The sequence below is a fragment of the Protobothrops mucrosquamatus genome, unplaced genomic scaffold, assembly GCF_001527695.2.
Source record: "Protobothrops mucrosquamatus isolate PMUCROS unplaced genomic scaffold, P.Mucros_1.0 scaffold1078, whole genome shotgun sequence".
In the NCBI taxonomy this organism is placed as follows: domain Eukaryota; kingdom Metazoa; phylum Chordata; class Lepidosauria; order Squamata; family Viperidae; genus Protobothrops; species Protobothrops mucrosquamatus.
Genome location: NW_015387306.1, coordinates 215919 through 242059, shown reverse-complemented (window position 1 = coordinate 242059; position 26141 = coordinate 215919). Strand labels below are relative to the sequence as shown.

At 39.6% G+C, this 26141-nt stretch overlaps 1 protein-coding gene across 1 annotated transcript; it reads right to left on the bottom strand.

The window, feature by feature from the left end:
• Positions 1-825: 825 nt before the first annotated feature.
• On the bottom strand, positions 826-24520 carry PNISR (PNN interacting serine and arginine rich protein). Its single transcript, XM_015820164.1, has 12 exons — positions 24411-24520; positions 20554-20662; positions 17608-17793; positions 15505-15731; positions 12873-13059; positions 7329-7519; positions 6815-6952; positions 5526-5625; positions 4821-4874; positions 3467-3637; positions 1439-2546; positions 826-1176 (listed from the first exon to the last, which is right to left on the bottom strand). The coding sequence occupies exons 2-12, from the start codon at positions 20639-20641 to the stop codon at positions 1149-1151; spliced, it is 2478 nt and encodes an 825-aa protein (XP_015675650.1). The 5' UTR covers positions 20642-20662; positions 24411-24520; the 3' UTR covers positions 826-1148.
• Positions 24521-26141: the final 1621 nt, after the last annotated feature.

Genomic DNA, 26141 nt, shown 5'->3' with positions numbered 1-26141 from the left:
AGTCATTAAGCAAGGACTATTGGTATTATGCACCTGGAAGGTACAATACATGAAGAGGGTTACTCAAAGTACATAGAATGATATTGACATCTTAGTCCATATTTTTTCAGGTATTACGCTCATTAGGATAGTATCAACTCTACTTCCTGAACCCCGTAAATTTAGTGCGCGCAATTATATTTCAAAAGCTAAATACTAAGAGATGCCATTAACTTTTTGAAGTAAATGAAAAATCAAAATGAAAAATTCCCATCTACCGGGAAGATGTAAGATGCTTAAGCCTACTTTCAATACCAAGATCTCTTTTGAGTTCATGTTTACCAAGCAAAAAACTGCTTACTTTAGCATTTGCCAAGATGCTATAAACAGCATTATTTTTATTTTGCAATCATCATCTTAGTTGGTAAGTTGTAAGATTAGACCCAGTTAACACAAGGTTATTTTAGTGACCTCTAACATTATAGTTACAGAAAGAAACTGAGTCAAAAGCAATATTAACTTCTCCAATCATACAAGGAAGAGTGTTCCAAACTTATTTCATGTAAGTAGTTAAATTACTTGGAATTACTATTTCTGTTTGGCTAGTCTTGGTATGTTTTAAAGTAATAATCCACATTTCATTCACACACAGTATGATGAAACATACCATTAAAATAAAACAAAAACCTTTGGGTTTTTTCCCCCAAACAGTTATTTTATCAGAGGATTGACTCAAATTTATCCAAAGATGAAACCCCGAATTTAAATTATTAAGCATTTTACAAAAGAAAAATGCCTTGCAAATAAATATTTAAAATAAATTAAAATAGAAGAATTAAACAAAAATGAACTAAAGAACTTTATTGACATCACAGTACATTCAATAGCAATTTAAGAACATTACAGCTGAAAGAGAATGACGTATTTCATAGCCTTAGGTAAGCACTACTGTTTTGAAAAATGTAAATACAAAGAAATCCTAGCAAGTACTTAACTCCGAGCAGTGTTTCCAAAAAATACAGCTATTTACAGATCTTTTTTTTAAAAAAGGGGTCAGCTTTCATCTACATAGCCACAACTGTAGCCTCTATAATGAGCCTCTATAATGAGACAAGCCCTTAAAAACTCATGGAATTTTTAAATCATTATGACTAGTGTCATATCATTCCTCAGTGTTTACGACGAGGAGTCATTGATCTGAAAAATAAAGAAAAAGTGGGGAAAATTAAAGGGAAAAGAATCACAGAAAGCATACACGTTAGGCTTAATAACTGTATTTCTTTTCTTTTTTAAAAAAAAAAGCGATCAAAGGTATCTCCCCATCCCACCAGAAGGATAATCTACGGAAATTAGTTTAATTTGCAATATATATATAAATATGTTGCAGGCAAGCATGATGAAGAATCGAAATATAAAAAAAAATAATATAAATCAAGCAAAATACTTAAAAGAATACTACCTTGATCGTGATTTAGACTTGTGTTTGCGGCTTGCCTTCTTACCAGACCTTTGAGATTTCTCCATGGACTGTGACCGACTATGCTTGGATTTCTTCGGCTTCTTTTCTTTGCTGCTGCCCCGTGACTCAGAACTGCTTCTTGTGCTAGTTTCTGAACCTGAATGCTTTTTGCTCTCTTTGGTAGAACTTTTCTTGCTTTCCTGCCTAGAATCATGCCTTACCATTTTGGAAGACAAGGAATCACTACGAGAGAAAGTTCTTTCGCTATCTCTTTTTCTTTTTAATCTCTCTTCGTGATTGCCCGCTTTACTGTCTTTGTCTTCTTTTCTCTGTTTCTCCCTGCGCTTCTCCTGATCTCGGTCCCTCTCCCTGTTCTTTTTCTTATCTTTCTCTATGCTCCTACTGCGTTCCTTTTTTCTCTCTTGAATTTTGCTGTCGTGACTATGTTTGTGCCTGTTCCCGCTTATGTTCCTGTGCTGGTCTTCACTTTTATGCCTATCTCGACTCCCACTACGAGTGAAATGGCTAGTAAGTCTATCTCTTGAGTGACTATCACTTCTACGTCTTTCCCAGTTTCGGTCATGGGAAGGACTATGATTTCGTCTCCTCTCCCTTCTTTCTATACTCTTGTGTCTACTAGATCTCTGTCTTTCTCTTACCTTACCCCTGCTCCTACTCCTTTCTCTTCTGTTTCTATGTGAATAGCTCCTACTTCTGCTACGCCTAACTTTAGGTGACCTACTATGACGTCTTTTTTTTCTTTTGGGGGAGGAAGAATGTGTAGAGCTACGACTGCTGCCTGAACTACTACTATAAGATGAACTACTAGCTGTGCTGCTACTGCTGCTACTGCTGCTACTTCTGCTATTATTACTTGAGCTAGCACTACTTGAACTTTTTGACCTACTCCTTCCTGCTCTCTCTTTTTCTTTAATCTCTTTTTTGGGTTCGATGTCTGGTGTTATTTCTTTTGGAGACTTTTTCTTTTCACTAAATGCATCCTCCTCCTCGGCTTCTTTCACATCTTCTAGTGGTGAATTGCTGCCTTGCTCTTTACTGGCAAGTTCACTCATCTCTTTTGCAATTCTCTCATTTTGGAGTTTTTCTTCTGTAAAATGTGTGCCAAAGAGAAACAGATCCCAAAATCATACAAATAAAGTGGAACCGATTCATAACTATTCCTGTTCTTCTGGCCAGTAACAATTTTAAGATAAAATGTGTAAGAATAGTAATTCTTCTACAATTGTTCCATGGCAGTAAAACTCATTGGATGACTCTCAGGAGAACATACAACAGAGGCAGGAGTAACCATAACCTGATTTCCTATAATTAGTTTACCATAAGTTCAATCGCTTTGCTTGGGTATATAATATCACATAATAAGTTAGGCCTGTGCAGATCATCTGATTAGGTGTTTGTGAAAGGCCTCTATGGATCTGTATCACTAAGGCAGTGGTGGCGAACCTATGGCACGGGTGCCAGAGAAGGCATTCAGAGCCCTTTCTGTGGGCACACGGGCCGTCGCCCCAGTCCTAGCCCTTCAGCTGGGTTTTATAAAACCTTTTCGCTTTAGACCTCCGCCACCGTGTGCAAAAAAAAAAAAAAGGTTCAATCAATCAATCAATTTCAACTTCTTGCAGGAAAAAAAAAGATCTTGCAAAGTTGGAATTGATTGATTGAACTTTTTAGTCCTGCCCAGTCTGCGGTTACCACCGCAGCCACACCCAGCCAATGGGCCACGCCCAGCCAATGGGCCACACCCACCCGGCACTTGACGATGCATAAGTGGGTTTTGGGTTGCAGTTTGGGCACTCGGTCTCTAAAAGGTTCGCCATCACTGCACTAAGGTATAAAGCCACCACAAAGACATGGCATGGCTATTTCAAGGCCTTATCTGTGCACGTGTGCACAAAAGAGGCTTCTGTCCTAACTGCCTCATCAAATGCTACACATAGATTTAACATATTAAGAGGTTAAAGTATTCTGCTATAAGCATAAGAGTCCCTCCCCCTATACATATACACATACCTTCCTGCTGTTTCTCTAGCAGTAGTTGCTGTTCTCTCTCCTTCCTCCAAAATGCTTCTTGTTTTTGCCTGATTCTGTGCCGTAGTTCCTCATCATCAGTATCAGATGACTCAGAGCCTCTGTCACTCCTCTCATCGTCACTGTCTCCTGATCCATAACCACCCAGTCCACCTGCGTGCATAAAGCCTAGTCTATCACGAGGAAAGATTAATCCTGGTTCTTAATATTTCTGCAGGGCAAAGAGGAGTGCAGATTGCCCATCTTTCACTTCTTCACTGAAGAAGCCACTTATTCTGGAGGAAGTGCCAATGCTGGTTGACTGGAGTGTTCAAGGACCACACATCTGACCTGCTGTTCAGTATCTGGTTTTACTTCGTCCGGAATAGCTTGCCATGTTTTCAAGCAAGCAATCGCTAAGATTACATACTTTCTGCTCAATATGAGTAAAAAAGCTCTTTACAGAGCCAGAACCAAATGCTTAGAATACATCAGCAAGAAAATAGACTCTGAGGTGCAAGGCCTAAGATCTGTCCTTCAAGATATCGTTACAGTGATTTCAGTCAGCTTCAATATCCAGGGCTTTAAAAAGTCCCAATGCCAATCAGTTGTCTAGTGTTCAGAAACGACTGTACGTTAAAAAGGTACAGATATGCAATAGGAATGGACTTCTCTTCCCCCAAAAGGTAGACCTGAAAAACTGGTAGAAAGTAATCTTGAGCATCTGGTTCAGAAGCATTTTTACTTTCTTTCCCAGGTTCTTCATTTTTATTTACCAAATACATTTAAACTAACAGAAGAATTCATCGTGGTGGTCGAAATAATATATTTATTTAATGTCACAATAATACGACAGCATTATCAATGTTACACTGACATGCAAAGTTTTTTACACAATCTATTACAACGTAGGATGCAATTCTGAATTTCATAGCCAGCATGGTTCTATTACCAAGCACGAGCTATGAGAATTCAAACTATGCATTTGTTGTGTGGGATTTTTGGCAAGACAAAGTAGTATTATGTTATGGTGATTTTTTTTTAAATTTAAACATACATTAACACAGTAACATTAAAAAATAATAATACAAATCATTCAAGTCCATTTGTATTTTTAGATGCCATGTTAAATATCTGGCCAAAAACACCCAACCTCCAATCTCAGGGAAGGCTTGCACAGAAAGAGTACTACTTTTCACAGATTTCAGTATAGCTTTTGTGAGATAAGTTATCCTAAGTTACTGGATGCTTGCCTAATGCGTATCGGATAGTTTCACTCTTGTTTCAATACATATTTAGGAATGCAAGCGACAGCTCTCCCCATTAAGTCCCTCTCAAAAATCAGGAGCATACTTACCAAGTCCAGTGAGGGAAGCCAATGCACTGGACTGTGCCAGCTGTTTTGCAGGAGCTTTGTATCACATCAACAACAGGAACAACATGTTAACACAAATAGCCACGTTTTCATAGTCATGAGAGTCTATGGTATTGTTAAATCTACTACTATTGCTGTTTTGTGGAGGAGAGAAAAAACATTAAACACGTATCATCCATTGAAAGCCCAGTAATTTCTGGCCATGATTGTTTAGAAATTTAAACGGTAAATTAATGATGGATACAATTAAAAAGGCAGTTCTTTAGAGCAAGGCATTAACGGATTAATACATTTTACCTGCAATCAGTATATTAATTAATTTACACAGTTATATGAAATAAAGTTACTGTTGTTTTTTTTTAAAAAAAGCTGACTAGCAGGATCACAAAAACATTTTATTACACAAGTTTGCTTTATTGGGGTTGCTCATCTAAATTTCAACTAGAAAATTTTATTTAAAAACTCATTACAATTTTTAAAAAAGTTAAATTGAAAAAAAAAAGGAAAAATTTAACGCTATAAACTGCGCAAAACAACAATATATGATTACAAATATGAATTTTTGGAACTTTACATTTAAATTATTTTAGATGCAGATATTATATATGAATATATGCTTATATACTTTAAACTATTCCAAGATATGCGCAAGGACAATTAATAAACCTATTGGAACCCTAAACATACCTTTTATTGCTTTACGATGGACATCTTTAGCCACATAATAAATTTCTTCATTGGTGACATCTAGGAGGATTTCTGTCAGCAACATTTTTGTCAGCAACATCTGAACGAATTTAAAAATAAACATATTCATTCAGATGCTATTCTCAACTACCTCAATTCAAGGCATCTCACTTCTTGAAAAAGAAATAGCAAAGGATTTGGCAACAATCAGAAAAACAAATTTATCTCACATCTTTTTTTATGTCAAGAGGAAATACATTTTTGTTGCTAAGAATCAATAATTGGACATTTTTAAGCCTTTGCCATGCCTAATGTAGCTATTGCAACTGTAGCTACTGTCTCTTTGTTCACCAGCATATTTATCAATAGTTATATGGAATCCTATGCAAAATATCAAGTAAAACAATTATTCAACAGTAAACCTTCATTGTAACAACCCTCAGTTTAACACACTTTGATGCAACAAATGTATTGGCACACCAATAAAATTTCAACTTAGCAACAGTTGTTGGTGTCTCCATTAGAATAATTTGACTAAAGTAGGGGTGTCAAACTCAATTTCATTGAGGGCCGTATCAGCACTGCGGTTGCCCTCAGGGGGACGGGTGGGTGTGGCCAGGGTGGGTGCAGCCTACTGGGTGGGCGTGGATGGAGTGGGTGAGACCAGCTCTACATCGTTCGCATCAAGGGTGCCTGTGGGGGCCTGGGCAGGAATGGGACAGATATGAGGGTCTCTGGCAGAAGGGGATGGGACCAGGGCAAGTGCCAAGGCATGGTCCACTGGAGGAGCCTCAATGTTCCTCTCAGGCCATGCGGGGGGGGGGCTTATGGAGCTAAGACTGAATGCGTTTCAGCATAGATGGCTACCACAAAATTGTACATTGGCTCCCGGCTGGCCTGGGCCAGGGCCAAGGCAGAGGGGGCCGTTCCCTCACTGTTTCCAGGATGGCTTCGCGGGCCACATGAAACCACTTCGCAGGCCGCATCCGGCCACCGGGCCTTGTGTTTGACATGTCTGGACTAAAGAATAGCAGCTTTTCTTAATATCTAAGGATGAAATCTTTAACTCATTTGTTATTTCAATAACAGTTAACAATCAAAAGAAACCTTCCTAGTTAAGTTTAAATATATTTCTTTCAAATTACATATTTATAATTACATTTTATCTATTAAGTTAAAAAAAAATCAGAATTTCATGAGCTAAATTTTTCTTCAACCCTGGCTCCTATTATATTAACAGTCAAATGTATAGATCATGGCGAATACAGCAGTCCAAAAATTAATTGTACCATCTGATAATCCTTTTCTTCCTCTGTCATTTCTGGTTCACTCTGCTCCTCATGAGCAGTTGGAGATGGGCTTCTGGTGACTTTGCCACTACTTATAGCCTCTACATTATCAAAATCCTCTTCTTCTTCTTCACTATCCTATAAAACAAAAATAAATATAGCTCTTCAACAAGGAACTTTCATATCTCAAATGTTGACCATTTATATTGACAAAATCAAAAAAGATCTTGACGCAAAAGGAAATGTGAAGGTTAATGTCTATTTTGCCTAATCAAGGCTGCCTGACACGTTACATCATTTTGCCAGAACAAAGCCAGTCTTTTGACCTTGGAATTAACATTATCCATCTGCTTTAGAAGCCTGACAAATTAGGAAAAGAATGGACAAACTACTGCCTTTGCTACCAACACTGTTGGTAAAATACAACTTTATTTTCTAATAATTTAATAATATTAAAATGAAACATTTTAAATATGCAAACTTGGAAATATTATACAGGAAATCTTCCACTTACAAATTTACTTTTCTGTGGTAACCGAGGTGCATCCTCTTCTCCTGTTTCTCTATGTTCCTTTTTTTCCTTTTTAGACAGTTGAGAGCGCTGCTGTTCCATTCTCTCTTTTTCTAGCTTCTTCTGTTTTTCCCTTTCCATCTTCTCTAAGCCCTCACGAATCCAAGCAGGTAGAGTTCTACGTTTAACAGCATCTACAACATCATAAAATAAGTTACTTAATAAAAGCATACTTTCTTAGCCCTAGTAGGTTTTTTAAAAGTTAAGTCTCTAATAAGCTTTATAATTCTTTCTATGGGCCATGTCGGAGAACATTTGTTGGGCTGTAGCTGAAGGACCATAAAGTTCTATTTAAGATGAAGCATGGATAGGTGGAATTAAGTACAGAATGCATATGTCATAGTTCCGAAAGACAGAGACAAATAAAGCAGATCTCTGTGGCTTGCAAGTTCCTCAAATAACATGTTTATCGATACAAAGTATCAGCACGTCAAAAGTGAAACCAAGTCTGAATAGACACGTAACAATCCCCAATACAAAGTTAAGAAATCCCACCCCTAAAGCTATGCAAGCTACTACGTTCTCCAATACATCTCCTTGGTGGGCTTTTCACGAAACGCCAAGCTGCAGTCCCGGGAACAGCCAATGACCTTGGTTCCCATGGGAGAAAATCTGTTTAGTCTAGCGAAGCACCTGGTAAACCCCCCTCCCTCCGTGCTATATGTCAACCGAAAATGAGTAGGGAAAATGGCTGCAGCCACGCTCATTTTCAAAGTTGACAGTCGGCTCCTCTTCAGAAAGAAAAAGTCTCCTGCAGGGGAAACAAAAATCAGGTTAGGTATTCCCTCGAGGCTTGTGAGGGTATTTATCATAAAACTTTTTTATCAATCTATCTGCCTTTACATTTGTACATTTCACCCATGTAGCCTCTAAAGGGGGTAACCTTTCCACTGGACAAGGTATTGTAACTTTCCCTTGTACAGCCTAGAATCGAGAATACGTTTTATCTCATAATGCATCTCTTCCTCTACCACCGTTGGACCAGGAGGCTCTTTTGGAATAGGTCTTAAAGTGGATTCTGACACAGATTTCAAAAGACTGCAATGAAACACCGAGTGAACTTTCCCCAACAATCGTGGACATTTTAACTCCATCATCACAGGGTTTATGATCCTGACAATGGGGAAAGGACCAAGGAATTTCGGACCCAATTTTTTGCTGGGCAACTTTAACCGTAGATATTTAGTTGAAAGATAAACTAATTGTCCAACATAAAAAAGGTTTTGAGGGGAACGTCGTTTGTCTGCTTGCTCCTTGTAAACCTTGGTAGCTATGGTCAATGCCTTCTTTACATTCACCCCAACCCCCTGGAAAGATGTCACCCATTGGTCCAAAGTCTGGGAAGTAGGAGGCTCCTATGGGAACTCAGGCATGGGCACAAAATCTCGACCCGTCACTATTTTGAATGGGGTGAGACCAGTGCTACTGTACACAGTATTATTGTAGGCTACTTCTGCAAAAGTTAAAAAGGTCAGCCCAATTAGACTGCTGGTAATTTACATAACATCTGAGGTACTGTTCCACCATTGTGTTAGCTTTCTCAGCAGCTCCATTAGTATTCGGATGAAAAGCAGATGAAAGCCCCTGGGAGGACCCAATCAGTTTAACAAACTCTCTCCAGAACTTTGCAGTAAACTGGACCCCTCTGTCAGAAATAATCCTCTTTGGGGCACCATGGAGTCGGTATATGTGCTTCAAAAACCAGTTTGGTTAGCTCCTGGCCAGAGGGAAGTCCTGAGCAAGCGATGAAGTGCGCCTGTTTGGAAAATAGATCAATCGCAGTCCATATCACAGTGTTTCCCTTGCTCTCAAGTAATTCTACTATAAAATCCATGGCTATCTCTTCCCAAGGCTAAGAGGGATCGGCCACTTGCTGCAATAAATCTGGTGGTTTTCCAGGACCTTTCTTCATGGTAGCACAAATGGCACAACTTTTTATATTAACTCTCAATGTTCTTTTTCATTCTCAGCCACCAGAAATGCCTGCACACTAGATGCAATGTTTTTAAAAATCCAAAATGACCCGCTTGCAACACTTGGAGTCTAAGGCCTTCTGGGAGGTATAACTTAGAACCTTTCCAAGCTAATCTCCCTCTTAAAGTCAATATAGATTTGTTATCTTTAAACCAGGCATCAGTCTCTAACTTCTCCTTCAATTCCTTTAGCGATCGATTGTCAGGACCAGCAGGGGGTCTCTGTGTGTGCGATCTGGTTGTTATTTGGGAAGCGGATTGCGGCAGAGGAATAATGGAGTTAATTACTTCCTCTCGGTTGCTCTTGAACTGAGGTATTCTAGACAAGGCATCAGCCAAAAAGTTCTCACCTCCAGGAAAATATTTTAAAGTGAAATTAAAACAGTTGAAGTATTGAGCCCATCGAACTTGCTTGGGGGATAATTTGTGGGGAGTCCTGAGAGCCTCCAAATTCTTGTGATCAGTCCATGTCAGCAAAGCCCAACGAACTGCAAAAGCCTCTTTCTCTAAAACTGCCCACCTACTTTCAGTCTCAGTTAATTTCCGGAAGTGTTAAGCACAAGGTTGTAACTCTGATTTTTTGTAAAAGAACGGCACCCACGGCCACATCACTTGCATCAGCTTGAATGATGAATTGTTGTCCGGGGTCAGGGTGTTTAAGGACTGGTTCAGCTGCAAAGAGTCTCTTTAATTTTTCGAATGCTGCCTGGCACTCTAATAACCATTGCAATGGCTGACAATAATGGCTGATGATAAAAGTTGATAAACAACAGAAAACTTTGAGGCTGTTTGCGGGTGCATGGGGGTTGCCATTCTAGAACTGCTTTGACTTTGACAGGGTCCATTTCTATCCCCTCATTCAACAGATAGTCAAGGCGTGTCTAGTGAAATTCACACTTTGACAGTTTTGCATACAGTTTGGCTTTCAACAGTTTCCTTAATACCTCTCGGACCAATTTGATGTGTTAATCCATGGTTTTAGTGTAGATAAGGATGTCATCAAGATAAACCAAAATCCCCTTGTATAAATGATCATGGAGCACTTGATTTATCAATTGCATAAATACAGTAGGGGCCCCTTGCAGTCCAAATGACATCACTTTAAATTAGAAACTCCCCAAAGGGCAATTAAAGGCTATTTTCCTCCCTAATCCGGATCTGATAATACGCTTCTCTTAAATCCAGCTTGGTAAAAAAATTTCCTTTAGCCAGGTGGGCTAATATGTCCTTCATCAGGAGAAGGGGGTATGAATTTTCCATACTGACAGCGTTGAGAGACCTGAAATTGACGCATAATCTAAGAGAGCCATCTTTCTTTTCCTTGAAAAGCACGGAAACAGCCAAGGGTGATTTGGCTGGCTGAATAAAACCCCTAGCTAAGTTTTTATCAATGTACTCACTTAGTTCTTTCATCTCTTTGGATGTCATAGAATACCGGGCAGAATTTCAATACCACAGTCCGTAGCCCGGTGTGGGGGGAGGATGTCACATTCCTTCTCACTAAAGGCTTCTGCCAAATATTGGTACTCAGTAGGGACAAGTTGAATCCCCGGCAGCTTTTCAGCTACAGTTTTTAGAATTTCACGGGACTCCCCATGAGTTTCGCAGATGGCCAGTGTCTTTGTTTTATCATCAGTATCAGGTGGGGAGGGTCCTGTCCCCAGTCTTAATTTTTGCATTCCCTCCTCCCACCAGATGTGAGGACGCCATTTGTCAAGCCACACTAGCCCCCAAATTACTACTTCAGTCATCTTTGGAACTACCACAAAACGGATGATTTCCCAATGCCGACCCATTTCTAAACGTACAGGTTCGCTTAGGTGCATAGCAGGGGCACCTCCGATGAGGGACCGGTCAGCCTGCTCAAACCCCATGGGAGGCGGCAATAGCTTGGCTTGGATGCCCAGTTTCAGTACAGTGGGTAAATTAATTAAGCACCGAGAGCACCATGAGTCTATTAGTACACTCAGATTCATGTGAGCCCATTATGGGCACCATCAGTCTGGTGGGAATGGCAAAAGGGGGAATGGGCTGACTCATCATGGGGTCCTCCTCACTCTCCTCTTCACTGTCGTATGGTGCCGGCATCTGCTGCACCTCGGCTTGGGGCTTGGCTTTGAGCTCGCCGGGAGGGGAGGCTTTGACACTCAGGCCTTGATGTGTCCAGTTGGTTCTCTTCCCCCTCTGGGAGCTCTTTGTGGTTTTGTGGCAGCAACTGGCATGCTCCTGGGTTGAGGGTGAGGAGGGGGGCACTCCACAGCAAGATGACCCATCTGACTACACTGGTAGCATTTGATGGGAGCTCTGGCTGGTGCTTGGGAGACACTGGTGACTGCAGAGGCTTGAGGACGTCGTCCAGAGGCATTTCTCTTGGACACACAGTGGCTTGGGTTTGGTGGTACTTGACTTTTTGGGGCGATCCAGTTCGATGTCTAGCACCACTGTCATACAATAACACTCACGTAATAGATTAAGAAATGATGCAGGCTTGAAGCAAGTCGCGATCTCACCCGTTTGAAGTAATTGACCAGTGACCGTTCAGGCCACTGCCCCAACCGGTTAGCAACTCTTTTGAATTTATGGACATACTCCTTTGCGGGGCGCCTCTTTGCCTCAGGCAGTGGATTTCTTTCTCGGCCATCAGGACTCGGGATTCATCTTCAAACTGATCCCTCAGTTGCTCCATGAATAGATTAATGTCATGCAATTCAGGAGCCCCCTCATCATGAAGGTTGGTCACCCAGTCTGCTGCTTCCCCCTCTAAGTTTGCCGCTACCGCATTCACCATCATAGCCCCATCCAGGTAGGCATAAGCGTAGCGATCCAAATGAGCCCACACCTGGTTTAGGAAGATCAACTTCTCATCGAAGGTAGGCTTAATGGGAGGCAGCTCGAATCTCTGCAGGGCCACCTGCACCTGCTGCTGGGCTTGGGCGGCTTGCTGGTCCTGTGGAAGTGGCCAAACCACTCTCCGGACTTCTCTTGGCTGGGCTCCGGGACTGGCATCCTGAGGCCATGGCAACGGGGTTGGCTGGGATACAGGGCTCAGTATTGCAGCTGGTTGACAGGTGGGCGAAGCAGCACAGGCTCCGGCAGTTGGGCTGGAACTCCAGTGAGGGGGAGGGGGAGATGGGTAGTTTTTGGCATTTCTCCCCATGACACCCACCTCCTGGGCAACAGAAATTGTATCTTTTAGCTCCAGCCGGCCGAACCTCTCCTTCAACTGTTCGAGTGAAGGGCTATGGACTGCTGACTGAAATCTCCACTCTCCGGAGTCGTCCCATGGCCTTGGTTCCCATGGGAGAAAATCTGTAGTCTAGCGAAGCACCTGGCAAACCCCTCTCCCTCCGTGGTATGTGTCAACCGAAAATAAGTAGAGAAAATGGCTGAGCCACGCTCATTTTCAAAGTTGACAGCATAATTCAGTTACAGCCCGTAAAACTCAGCAACCAGCAACTTGTATTTTCAAAATGTGCGTATCACATACATTAAACTAAATATGTTGAAGACATACCAATTTGAGGGGGTTCCTGTTTCACAGGCAATGTGATTGGTGATCGTTGGCGATCTCTAAATGCTGGTCTTTCCCTTCGATTTTGAGGAGGTGCAGGAGGTGCTGGAGGTCCTGGGGGCCCTGGTGGTCCAGGCTGCCAGTAAGGTGGATGAAACCCACCTTGAGGTGGACCAAAAGTAGTCCCATGCTGAAAAAGTAATGAAGTTCATTTTTCTTTAACTCAATGCTGCAGATTCCCCTAACAGTTTCTCAGTAAAGAGATGAAATGGGGGAGAAAAGAAAAGAAAAGAAGAAAAAAAGAGGAACCTGATCTCTATATAGAATATTTTTTGTTTCTACTAGAGACTTCAAAGTGCTTTAGGCATAACTCAAAGATTAATGGGGAAAAAAAGATCTTTACCACTTAAAAAGTAATTTTGTAATAGAGAAGCCCATGCTGTATTACACTCTGGCATTAGAAAACATATTCAGTTTTAAAAACAACATATAATATGGAGCTGGAATCTTCCATTAAGGAAATAGAGGCCCAAGAATCTACAGCAGGGGTGTCAAACTCGCAACGTCACGTGACAAGTCGTGACATATCGCCACTTTTTTTCCATTGTCGGCAATAGGGTGCGCGCAGTTTCGGCATGACACATCTGGCCCGTGACACCCCTGATCTACAGGAACATAAATTATTTTTTATTTTATTAGGGGTTTGCCATTTATTTGTAGGTTATCAGGATGTTCCTAATATTCTAATCTTTTTTCCTAAAGTAATTTCGACAGGCAAAGGGAATTAAATCATGTGTTCTTCTAATGAGCACATGATACTGTAGAGTTTTTCTGCAATATAAATGAATTATGCTTGTGAAAGCAAACAAGTCTAAGTAATTTATTAGGTCAAATTTTCATGATCAATTCTCATTTCTTAAGCAAAAATTATTTGACATAATTTAAGTAAGTAAATAACCTCTTTATGGTTAAAGAGTATGCTTAACATCAGTTGCCAAATACTCAATATACAATGCTGATCATTAAGAGCATGATGTACATGAAGCACATTGATGTTTTTTCTTTTAATGAAAGATAAATGAGTAAAAAAACCTGCCCATACTGTTTTTAAAGGATTTGTGCAATCAAGCAATTTTTGTCTTGCTTTTATTACTGAAATATCAGTACAACCATTTTTCAGAGTATGTGGGAAGAGGAAGCGTGCATTCTTTTAAACATGAATCATGATTTCAAGAAATAAAATTTACTCATTATCAGAAATAAAACCATCTCATGTTTTCCTAATAATTTAAGATTTTCTCTCATGTGCTATCCGTACTGTTGGAAAATGTGGATTTAAGAAATGAATTAATTTCAGTTGCATGTTGTCAACTTCAGCTATGTTACTGCTAGAAGAAAAGCTGCTACAGAAAGCCAGTCAATTGTGTCATTGTGCCACCCTTCCCCAAATTATATCTGATTGTCAGTAAGTAATCTTCATCAAGTTTGTCTTCAATCTCAGTTCCATTAATACATCAATGTGGATCTATGGGATGGGATATATTTTATTCAAAACTTCAGATGACTAGTCTACCAAATAAATTAAAGTTTGCAACTTTTAACAAACTATATAAAGACATAAAAAGGTAACTTATTATGAAGTCTCTTCACTTACTTTGTACATATCTATTAAGTGTAATATCAAATCTTAGTATAGCATTAACACATAATTGAGAAAAATGTAGCCATACCTTGTGTTCCTGAAACAGTACATCTAATGCTGTTTACGTTGGACCAAGAACTCCATTCATAGATGTAACATCCAGAAACATGCACAGATATCAGATGTGCAGAAATTCTCGTGCCCCACCCACCTTTCAATCTAGAGAGTAATCCTCTGCTTTCGCCTACGTATATAAAAGTGCTCCAGCACACTTTTTAACTAACTAGCCGCAAACAAATGAATTTGGGTCCCTAAATAAAATTGTATTCTACAGTTTTGATTTACTCCAATTTCAGAGTGGCTAAAAATGTATGCATCGTGATTGTATACAATATTTAACTTTATATTAACCTTTATATTCTTTATACATAAATTATTTACAAAAGTATTATTTATTCAGAGAATTAATATGGAGAATCTCAACATATTTACAGGCTTATTCTTAGTTTTAATATTAAATAATTAATCTCATCCTTATGATGTTATTTTGCTCCTTTACAAAACATGAATCTGTTTATATAAACACAGCTATCCCTTATGTACTTTTACTATATAAATATCACATGGGGATTTTAAAAGCAATTACAAGCAAAAACAAAAGACACCCCCCCCCCAAAAAAAAACCTTAGTAAAATTTATAAAAGCAGATAGAGGAGGGAAGTAATATGTAAATAAAATTTACATTTGCCTGCAGCTGAATTTTCTCAGACCTTTCATAAGTGATCCCAAACAGAACGTATCACACTAATCCAGTGTATCTCAACATATGCATTACAGCCAATCTAAGAATACAGTTGGTAGTGCAACTAATTGAGCTGGGTAAATGTTTGAAAACAAATCTATTTTAATAAAGAAGTAAACTCTGTTGAAATCTGATTTAGAGCAATGCTGCTGGAACTCCACATGCTTATATCAAAATAACAAATGTTTCACCTGATAGTCAAACTGGTTCACTGGCCCCATTGCAAAGTTATCAGGTGGTGGTCCCCCAAAGTTGTGATTATTTTGATTAAATATATGCCTGTTGTCAGGTGCAAATTCCCCACTATCCTGACTGTTACTATCTTCAGATGGAGGAACGATATCCATTGATCCAGGGGCTGGAGGAATCCATGGCTGATCTGGAGGCGGATGAGGCGGTTGGTGGGGCATGTTCCATTCTGTTTTGATGTCATAACAAAAATGTTAACAATCATTTTAATTAGTGGTTAATCAGGCTGTATTGATGTTTATAATGAAAGATGTATCATTAAATATTTCTGGTTTCTAGTTTTGTATGAATCCAAACTACGTTTAGTAGTCTTTTGTATGAACAATATTTAAGCAGATCGCAACATCTATTACAATCAGGAAAAAGTCTATATTGTATCAGCTAATTTTTCCTCCCCTCAATTTGGCCTTTCAGATCTGAAATACAATTTCAAGGATAGAGATAAGAATAATCTCCATCATCAAAGAAAATATCGATGTCAAATAAAATGGATGTGAGCTACAAAAGCTGTGTAATAATACATTTATTAGCATTTAAGTTGCCACAAAACTCTTGTTTCTGCTGGCTAAGCTAACACAATATCCCTCTGGAGAATAATTACTTATGTCAGCTTCTCCAGCTATTTTAGATTATCACTTTCAGCATCCTCATTGCATATAACTAATGGCAATTCTGGATATGGCTGATAAAAAAAGTAGTTCAATGAATCTGGACAGCACTTGCTAGGAATCAACTCTAGTTGAAAAAAGAGGCCACAAAGAATATCATTTTTGTATAAACTGGTTATTTTACACAGCAGAAATTGAATACTTTCTGTTTGTTGCTCTATGTTTCTGAAGGACAAGTCACAAGAGTCCTGGCTAGTATAGTAAAATAATAATGGATAATGGAAATTGAAGTTCAATAATGTTTGTAAAGCCACATCTATGTTACAGAATATGGACATATTTAAAATTTTAAAGTAGTAAGACCAGCTGGAACAACATCATAATATTTAAAATAAATATTTTCTCTTCTTCCAGTGAACACTTTGAAAAGCCTGTTTTATACGTTTGCAGTACAATTAATCCCATAATGGCAAAAGGTCAGGAGGAATGATGCTAAATGCTAAGATATCAACACACACACACACACACACACACACACACACACACACACACCCCAAAGAGAACAAGCCCAGTTTTTGTAACTTTCTTTAAAAGGCATGCAGGTTAATTGTATAAGATAAATCCTAAACATGACAATGTGCAACTTGTCTGAAACAAGGAGAACTATGGGTGACCCAGTGAAAAAATTCTTCACGTCTCTGTACAACAAAAATTGATATTATGCCTCAATTGAAGGGGAACTGCTCTTTCAAATACTATTGTCTAAAATGTATTTTTAAAAAATGATTCCATTTAATTGCTTATTGCAACCTTTTTATAGTACATATATTCCTTTATCAAGGGTAATTTCTGCTGTAAATTTCTGTTAAATTCAAAAACCAATGAATATGCTTTTCTTTAACTCAGAAAGGTAATTTGATTTTTTGTTGCTTTTTTTTTTACTCAAGCTGTAGAAAATGTATTAATGAAAACTATTCTAAAATGCTTTTGGGAACAAGCATTGAACCAAATAAAATTGTTGGGGAACTATGGAAATAACTCTGTCCTGTTGGTTTATTGCCAGTCCTGTTCAATTTTTATGCCTGTCTATACAACTCTGAATTTATGTAACCTTTCTAACAATTTATAGTATAGTCATGTTACAAAGCTTGATTTTCAAAGCATCTACAGATCACAATCTGAGTCCACTTATGAAGTCTAACTGAGGCAGAGAAATCCAGAAGATATCATAAATCTCTACAAGCAACAGTTACTTGAGAGAATCAATACTCCTTGTCCTTCCCATAAAAGAAATTTTGCCCTAACTCAATTCTGCTCAGTATTGATAGAATTTTGCATACTAAATCGGATTTAATTTGTAGTAGTGCTCTTGTAAGAATTATATCTACATCTAGGAAGATTCCAAGGGCAGTGGAAAAAAAAGGACCAACAACGTACCTGGCTGCCACATCCTGTTGAAATTTGGATCATTCTGAAAATTACTATGGTTGTTTGGACCAGGTTCCATTGCTGTCATCTCCTGGCCATTTGGCATCATTCCTTGCTGTTCTACTACACCCTGTTGCCCCGACGCTTCCCGCTGAGCAATCCATGCTTGAGCTAATGCAGCCCAGTCAATTTGGCCTAGAAACAGAAATTAGATTTTCAATATATATAGATTTCCACCACACAACCAAGAATTGAACTTTATTCATACACCAGCTTTATTTTATAAAAGCTAGGGGGAAAAGTATTCTTAGCATCGTTTACCTAGAGCAGGGGTAGGCAACCTTGGCTCTTTTATGACTTGTGGACTTCAACTCCCAGAATTCCTGAGCCAGCATGGCTCAGCTTGGAAACCTCTCCCTTTCCCCTCAGCGTGGCTGGCTGAGGAATTCTGGGAGTTGAAGTCCACGAGTCATAAAAGAGCCAAGGTTGCCTACCCCTGACATAGAGAGTCCTGTTAAAGACGAAGAATTACTAGACATGGACTCCATTTCAATGCAACATCTATAGAGAACCCACTGAGTGCACCATAACAGAGTGCATTACTTTATCGCTGTATTTTGGAGGAATCTAACATTGATACCACACCCCATACAGCAATGCTCCACTGACCTACTGAGAAATTTGAGCTTTCCCTGAATTAAGAACTTATTTCTGAAAAAAATAAGCAAAGCTTTATAAACTCAATCCTGAACATGGGATCCAGTTTCAGTGTGTTTTAAAAAATTTAAGCACTTATATGAACACTCAGATATAAAGTGATATCCCATGTGAGTGAATGAGAGAAATCAAGAAAGAGAGATCACTGACATAGATGTGCCTTATAGCCTTTTCTTCTACTTTCCTACAAAACACTACCTCTGAAAGAAATAATTGTAATACTCGGGCATTCAAGGATTACTACATTCTGTTTCTGTGTTCCTCCTCTGTTAACAGAGTGTTGGTTTGTTGCAACAATGTAACAATTAACAGAACTGGAACACCTGCCTCAAGTTAGCAATGAATGATGAATATATAGACTAGCTATTCTTTTTTTTACTTTGTTTTATAAAAGAATAAAAAGCTATCAACATAACAGAAAGACAGCATAGACATATAAAGGAAAAGGCACACATGTAGCTGGTTTGGATAAAATAAAGCACATTTTAAAGAAAAGGTAGAGATCCCACAACTTGCAGTGGATGGGGCCAACGTTTCCTAAGAGTAAGGGGATTTTAAATAGCAAAATGGGTGACTGAAGCTTTTTGAGGTATAAGGTTGGTCCTTTTTGCCCCTTAACCCCACCACCAATAAATAAAAGGGCAATTCCAGTGATGTGTCACAACATTATTGAATATATTCTTTCCAAGTCTCAGAAGTCAAAAGTTTTTTTTAAAAAACAAAAAATTAGTAAAGCTCCCACCACAAGAAAGTTGTCCACCTCATTTTAAAGGAGGAGCTCATTAACTTTTGCCATCAAACCTCCCTTAATGTAATCTTAATGTACACACCTCCGTTAAAAAAATTCGAACCCCAAAATGAACATAATGAACTATGAAAATAATACAATGAAACTTTGAGAAAGGTGGATTTATTCTAACGGTGTAACTAAAAGGTTCTTCATACCTCCTCTGGGCTCAGTCTGTACCTCCCCAAGGGAGGTACACATCACTTTTTGAACAACCCTGTCTTAAAGAGGTAAGGATCAAGGAGCAAGAAAGTATTTTAACCAGCTTCTCCCTGTATTATTTTGCATACTGCTATTGAAGGAGAAGCACGCATTTGGGCAAAATACTGAACAATTTAAAATTTGTATGTGCATTATAAAATGAAGAATATCTCAAATTTAAAAGAGAAACAAGTTTAGAAAGTCTACAGTACAATGTATTTTGATAATATGGTTTTTAAGAACTACCAGAACTTCCATTATGCATATGATTGAACAGACTTATAGTCTCAAATAGTCTTTCTGTATTTTTCAGTATTGTTACATATCTGACTTTCCCCGTAAATAAGACCGAGTCCTCTTTTTTTTTGCCTCCAAAAGAGGCACCGGGTCTTATTTTTGGGGGATGCCTTACTCATCTCTGGTACCAACATCCCCAGCCAGCAAGTTCACTTCTTCTGGGGCCAAATGAGCAGCTGCATTCTGGCCTGCATTTTGCAGTCAGGCCTTTCCAGAAGACCTCTGCAGCCAAGAACCGAGCAATGGATTCAATCCATAGCTCGGTTCTCAGCTGCAGAGGTCTTGCAGAACCGAGCTATGGATTCAATCCATAGCTCAGTTCTCGGCTGCAGTGGCCTTTCAGAAAGGCCTGTGACTAAGAAATGCAGGCCTGGCTGCAGAAGACGCCACAGAAGAAGTGAGCCGGCAAGGAGAGGCCTGGCTGCAAGTAAGTGGGTGCAGGGCCCATGAGGCAGACTCTACCCCGCCTTAGTTTGATTTTTAAGTGTGCCTTGCCCCAAAACTAGGGCTTATTTTCAGGGAAACACAGTATATATAGCTGACATAGATATTTATCGTAATAGTCCAAAACACCTTCATTGCATATCAGCGAATTGGGAAATGCTCATTGGAAGAAGGTGTTGTTTAAGAATTTCAATAAAGGCATACTGGGATAGAAAATAAATCATTAGCTCAGCACATATTGCTGCTTACCAGCATTTTTTTCCTATTCACTTAAGAGTCTGAAGGAGTACTTACAAACAATATAGAAGCAACCTGTTACAACTTTCAAAATATTGTATACACTAAAACAACAGTTTGTTAGGTTTTAATCTAACAGTTTTTACTTTGTGAACTCATCACTAGCAAACTTTTCTATCTGAATGAAAGAGTAACATTCAAACCCAGTTTATAAAATGTGGATTACTATCTTAACTTTCATGCTGAAGGCACAATCACAGCTATTTACTTACTTGGATCTTGCTGATGCTGAAATGACTGCATCCATTGCTGCTGATTCAAAGGCCACTGTTGCCAAGGCTGCCCACCTTGATCCCACATCTTTAATTATTTATATGTTCTCTATTTGAGCAAAAATAACATTTCAAATTTGAGTACGAGCTTCAGTTTAAGCCATTCACTTGTGTACAGTGACATCCAATCTTTTCCAAACTTATTCATCACAAAGCTAGCCAAACCTTATTCCAAAAAAAATATGTTCTTGTAATCAAAACATTCCACAGAAACTATATAAGATATCGCTTAAATTTGCTATTGCTTGAGACTTAGTAAGTCTGCAACATCAAACAAAAATATTTGAATGTAAGTATTTTCCCATTCTGATTGCAAAGCTGTCTATCAAATTTAAAGTGCTACAAGATCTGCTATTCTGGGTTGACCTTAACAAGAAATTTAAAGCCACAAGTTTTAATTTCCAATTATTTTAATTTGATTTTCTGCTGTATTTTTAAACAGCCATCATTTATACAAAAATCTTTGGAAAACAGGGAATAAATGAAATAAATGAAAAAAAAACTTATTTACTGGGGCTAAGAATATCAACTATACTTTCCTTTGAGTCACACCATTTGAGTTCGGTGGCCTTATAAATCATAAAAATAAATTTGATAACCATAAACCAAATAAGCACTGTTAGAAAATTATTTTCTCCTGCCTTTTTCACATGGTTCCTATGCAGATTACACAACTCTAAATGCTGCATCATATTATATACATTTGAGAATGGTATTAGGTAGTATAAAAGCTTAATTTTCAATCCCTTTGCTCCATTAAATACTGCATTCAGACTGCATGAAATGGAATGTTTTATTTGGTACACAGATGTTTCTAGCAAACAGGCATAAATCTGATCATAAACTTGCTTACATATTTTAAAATTTCACATATTCCCCATTGTGTTTTTAAACCATATTTAAATGGCCTAGTTTTCTTGGTTCCACCACTGTAATTTTATCCTGGAATTCAGACTCTATTTGATTGTAAAGCATATTTGTTGAGCACCTCTAATGATCAAAATACTACTTTATCCCAGAATTTGCTCATATGTGTGAATAAAGCTTTGGTGGATATATAAGGTGTTTCAACAACCAGAAGAATCAAGAACAATCCTACAACTCCTAAGACAAAACATAGCTGCAATGTCACAATGCCACTATTTATGATTTTGTCCTCTTCCAATTGGTGGCATGCCCTCTCTATGTATTTTTGCAGCAAACCTAGGACTCACCTAAAATAAGTTAAAAAAAACAAAGATTATTATAACTTAGTAGCCACAATATGCGCATTACTAGATGCCTACAACTTAACTTCCTGCTTCCACTTTCCATTTTTATGGTAGATAAAATCAAATTTGGATGCAATAGACAAGATTTGGGCCTGCACACCTCCCTGAAATAATGGAGAAAATCTGTTAAATCAAGGTTTTATGCTTCAGGAAAGTTCAGAAATAGGCAGGTTAGTGGGAAAATCAGTAACAGTGGAAAAATGCTGGATAAAATTGAAGTACTAGAAGTATAAAATTCTTCAGATGAAGAGAAAATCTTCAAAAATTTAAGCAATAACATACATTCCAAGAAATATAGCCACTCCTAGCAGTTTTCTGTCTATAAAGACATTACTTTTCTTTATTAATTCAAAACCAATAAAGAATTCTGAAGTTCATTCACCCAAGATCACTGAAATCTACTTTAAAAAAAAATGAAGGGAGAATCTGATCTTCCCCTGTTGTTCATTGCTTCCTACCAAATACTTTATACCTATAATGGGAAGAATAATATTGTGTACATAATAGCATGCAAGAAAGAATCTCTTAGTTCTTGCTATTATCATTTATATTTCTCTTAGTCACTGGATCAACATACCACAATGTTTCTTTACAAAATAATAACAATTATATAAAATGCCTTCAGTTTACTGAACATTGGGTCCAAGTATGGTAAATAAAGTTTGTAAAGGCAAAAAACTCTTAATCACCACATACATATTTTCCTAACATAGTATGATCAGGAAACTTTAAAAAAATGACAGATTCATGCAAAAGCATCAATGAATCTAAAACAAATACAGGTAGTCCTTGAATTACAACAGTTCATTTAGTGACCGTTCGAAGTTACAACAGCTATGAAAAAAGTGACATGACCATTTTTCACACAACCTTTGCAGCATCACCCTGGTCATGTCATCAAAATTCAAATGCTTGGCAACTGGTTCATATTTATAACAGCTGCAGTATCCTATGGTCCTATGATCATTTTTTGCGACCTTTTGACAAGCAGAGTCAATGGGGAAGCCAAATTCACTTAACAACTGTGTTACTAACTTAACTGCAATGATTCACTTAACTGTGGCAAGAAAGGTTGTAAAATGGGGCAAAATTCACTTAACAAATGTCTTGTTTAGCAACAGAAAATTTGGGCTCAACTGTATTTCTGATTTCATTTAGAAACTGAAAGTTAAAAAATAGTCCCCTCCTCCAAGGAGATGAGCATCACTGCATTCCTATTAAGCAATATTTTAAGAACATATTCTGAGAAATATACAATCTGAAATATGATATGAAAATGACACTACATTACAAAGTTAGGCATACAACTTAAATATCTGCAATAATAAATCTAATTATGCTGCTTTTGTTTACAATTCCAACGTTTCTGAAAATAAATTGACCAGGCTTATTATTCCTCTAAAATGACAAATCTCTGCTAGTCACCTGTAGCCACAAGGAAAAAATCAAGAGACAAGCAAATGAATGGTTGCTTACAACTTAGCTTGTGTATCTCATCAGAGCTGCTTTTGTTACTTTTCACACAACCAAAGTGAGGTTATCACTTTTTTTCAGTAGCTATGGGTTGGAATTGTGTTGAAATGGCACAACTCTCTATACTGTGGCAGAAAGAATTCCATTCTACATTTTGAAACCCAAATCCAGACCCAGAGCAGTTGTATTGTTTCATATCGATGTCCCATTCAGTTCGGCAAACAACTTCCAATAGTTGTCAACCTGATCTTTCTGGGCAATCCAGAAAGATAACATGAAGGTAGCAGCTCTTTTTTGTACCCGACACACCCCGCTATCCAGAATTTCGGGTACTATTTTAATTATTTTTGGACACACGGGCATCCTATTAAAAGTGGGGGAAAGCCTGCTTCTGAATAAACAACCACAGGATGATACTAACGACATCAGAATATATACAAGTTCCTTTTCCATGCGAGAGTAATACAAGCCACACATACACACATCTTTCACCCCATCTCTCCTAGCTATCAGCAATCTCGCCCAAGGTCGGCCCAGCATGTTGTTTACAACACAATGTGTGCGTTTGGCTCCTGGCCTTCTCACGTGGCAACCATGGCAACAGAACTAAGCTGTCGCCCCAAGTGTCAATCCAGGCTTTATCCCGTTGAGATTAGGGGGCCTCAACGCAGGCGCACACAAGGCTCGTTAACGAGCCCAATCTCAGTCCGCTGCCTGGATAGTCCAGCAAGATGAGAGCGCATGCGCACAACGGGGGTCGGTTTTCTCTCTCTCTCCGCCCACCCCCCCTTCCCCGTTAGTACCAGTACCGCGAATGTGCCTGTAGGAAACGATCAGCCATCCCGGAGAAGCGAAGTAGACTAGCGGGTCCCCCTGAGTTCTTAATCCGAACCCAGAGCACCGGCCTTGCATCTTCGTCCCCTCCCCCTGCCTCGCCGCAGCGAGCTCCGCCTGTTCTGATTTCAGCGCCGAACACAAATGGTGGAAAGAATCAACTCTTCGGCCGGCTTCCGCCTGTTCTCAAACGCAGCCGCTACGCCGGCAGTTACTCACCCCGCCCGCGCCTCCTGCGCTGACCGGTGACTGACACTCGCAGCGCTTCGGCTGCCTCCGTCTCTCCGGTTAGCTTTGCGTTAACCACACAAAATGGCGCCCGCTGTCACTCACCCGGAACAGCAAGTTACGTCACTGCAACCCGGTGGAGAAAAGCCTGCCCTTTGAGTCTATCGGCCATCTTAAGTCAGGGCGGAGGCGTTGACCGAGAGAAATCAGGAAGGGGAAGAGTTCCAACTGCTCCTCTATCTTGGCAGGAGCTGATGGGAACGATAGTACAAATCTCTGGAAAACTTACTCAACCCTTGCATTAGAATCTCCGCGAGTTAAAAAGAATCCTTTGCAACTGTCGGTTTTATGGTAACTAATTTTGGGTTTGCCGACAAGCGAAACTATCATGCAAGTTCCTGGCTGAAAGTGTTTTGTACGCGCCATTTTTACTGAGGTCGTGGAGCTGCTCGTTGACGCATGCGCCGCTTTTCCGCCAGCACGATCGAAATTGCGACTGTTGGATTCCGCCCTGTGTCTTTCGCGTTGTCAAACGAGCTAAACGCCTGCTGCAGAATTCTGCACATCCGCTAGATAGCAGCAAAGAGACGGGTTTTTGTTGCCATCTTCTGGTCGTCCGAATTTTAATACTTTTAAGCACTAGAGTTGCGTAATGTTGGAGAATAGATTTTTTTTTAAGACACAGTGAAGCTTAACTTCCAAGAAAATATGCATGTATTTTAGTTTTCCTTTAATTAATATACTTTCTCTCCTTGAGAAGCGAGCGTTTTGCTTCAAACGTTATTCAAATAATCTTTCTATCTGGCATAATTGCTTTTGGTCTGTTGGCAGCAACATTTTAGGATGTTTTAGCATTTAAATCAGTGTTTCTCAACCTTGACAATTTTAAGGCATGTGGACTTCAACTCCCAGAATTCCACAGCCAGCAATGCTGGCTGTGGAATTCTGGGAGTTGAAGTCCACATGCCTTAAAATTGTCAAGGTTGAGAAACACTGATTTAAAAGAATAGACCAGACATGTCAAACACAAGGACCGGGGGCCGGATGTGGCCCGCAATGTGGTTTCATGTGGCCCAAGAAGCCATCCTGGAAACTGAGGGAATGGCCCCCGCTGCCTTGGCCCTGGCCCAGGTTGCCCAGGAGCCAATGTACTATTTTGTGGTGGCCATCTATGCTGAAACGCATTCAGTCTTAGCTCCACAAGGCTGTCTGGAAACAGCAGGGGACCGGCCCCTGCCGCGTTGGCCCCGCCCCCTGGGCATGCGCTGGGGAGGTGTCACCCTTTGTGAGGAATGAAGAAATGCATCATCCCCTGGAAGTGGCCAGCAAATGGCCCTTGTCTACTTCACATATCTGGCTTGATGGGCTCCCGGAGAGAGGTTTCAGCAGGCAGTGGGGCGCTGTCCTCACAGCGCCAAGAGGCTGAGCTAGGCGGTGCGAATCCAAAAAGAAGCACGCTGCTGTTCAGCCCACAGCTTGCCCGATTTCAGCAGGCAGCAAGGTGCAAAGCTGGTAAGCTTTGCACTGCCCTGCTCAGCCTCTCGGCACTGTGAGGAGAGCGCCCCGCTGCCTGCCGAAACTGGGCAGGCTGGGTGGCGTCACGCTTATTTTGGGATTCACGCTGCCTGGCTCCGGGAAGCCCGCGGCACCATCCAGCCCCCCCTTGCATGGCCTGAGAGGAACAGTGAGGCTCTTCCAGTGGACCATGCCTTGGCGCTTGCC

Coding starts and splice junctions, on each gene's coding strand:
- PNISR (XM_015820164.1), bottom strand. CDS start 20,641: ATGTGGGATCAAGGTGGGCAGCCTTGGCAACAGTGGCCTTTGAATCAG. Junction 7,520..12,872: donor ACAGGAACCCCCTCAAATTG/GTATGTCTTCAA, acceptor ATGATGTTGTAG/ATGCTGTTAAACGTAGAACT. Junction 6,953..7,328: donor TACCACAGAAAAGTAAATTT/GTAAGTGGAAGA, acceptor TTTGTTTTATAG/GATAGTGAAGAAGAAGAAGA.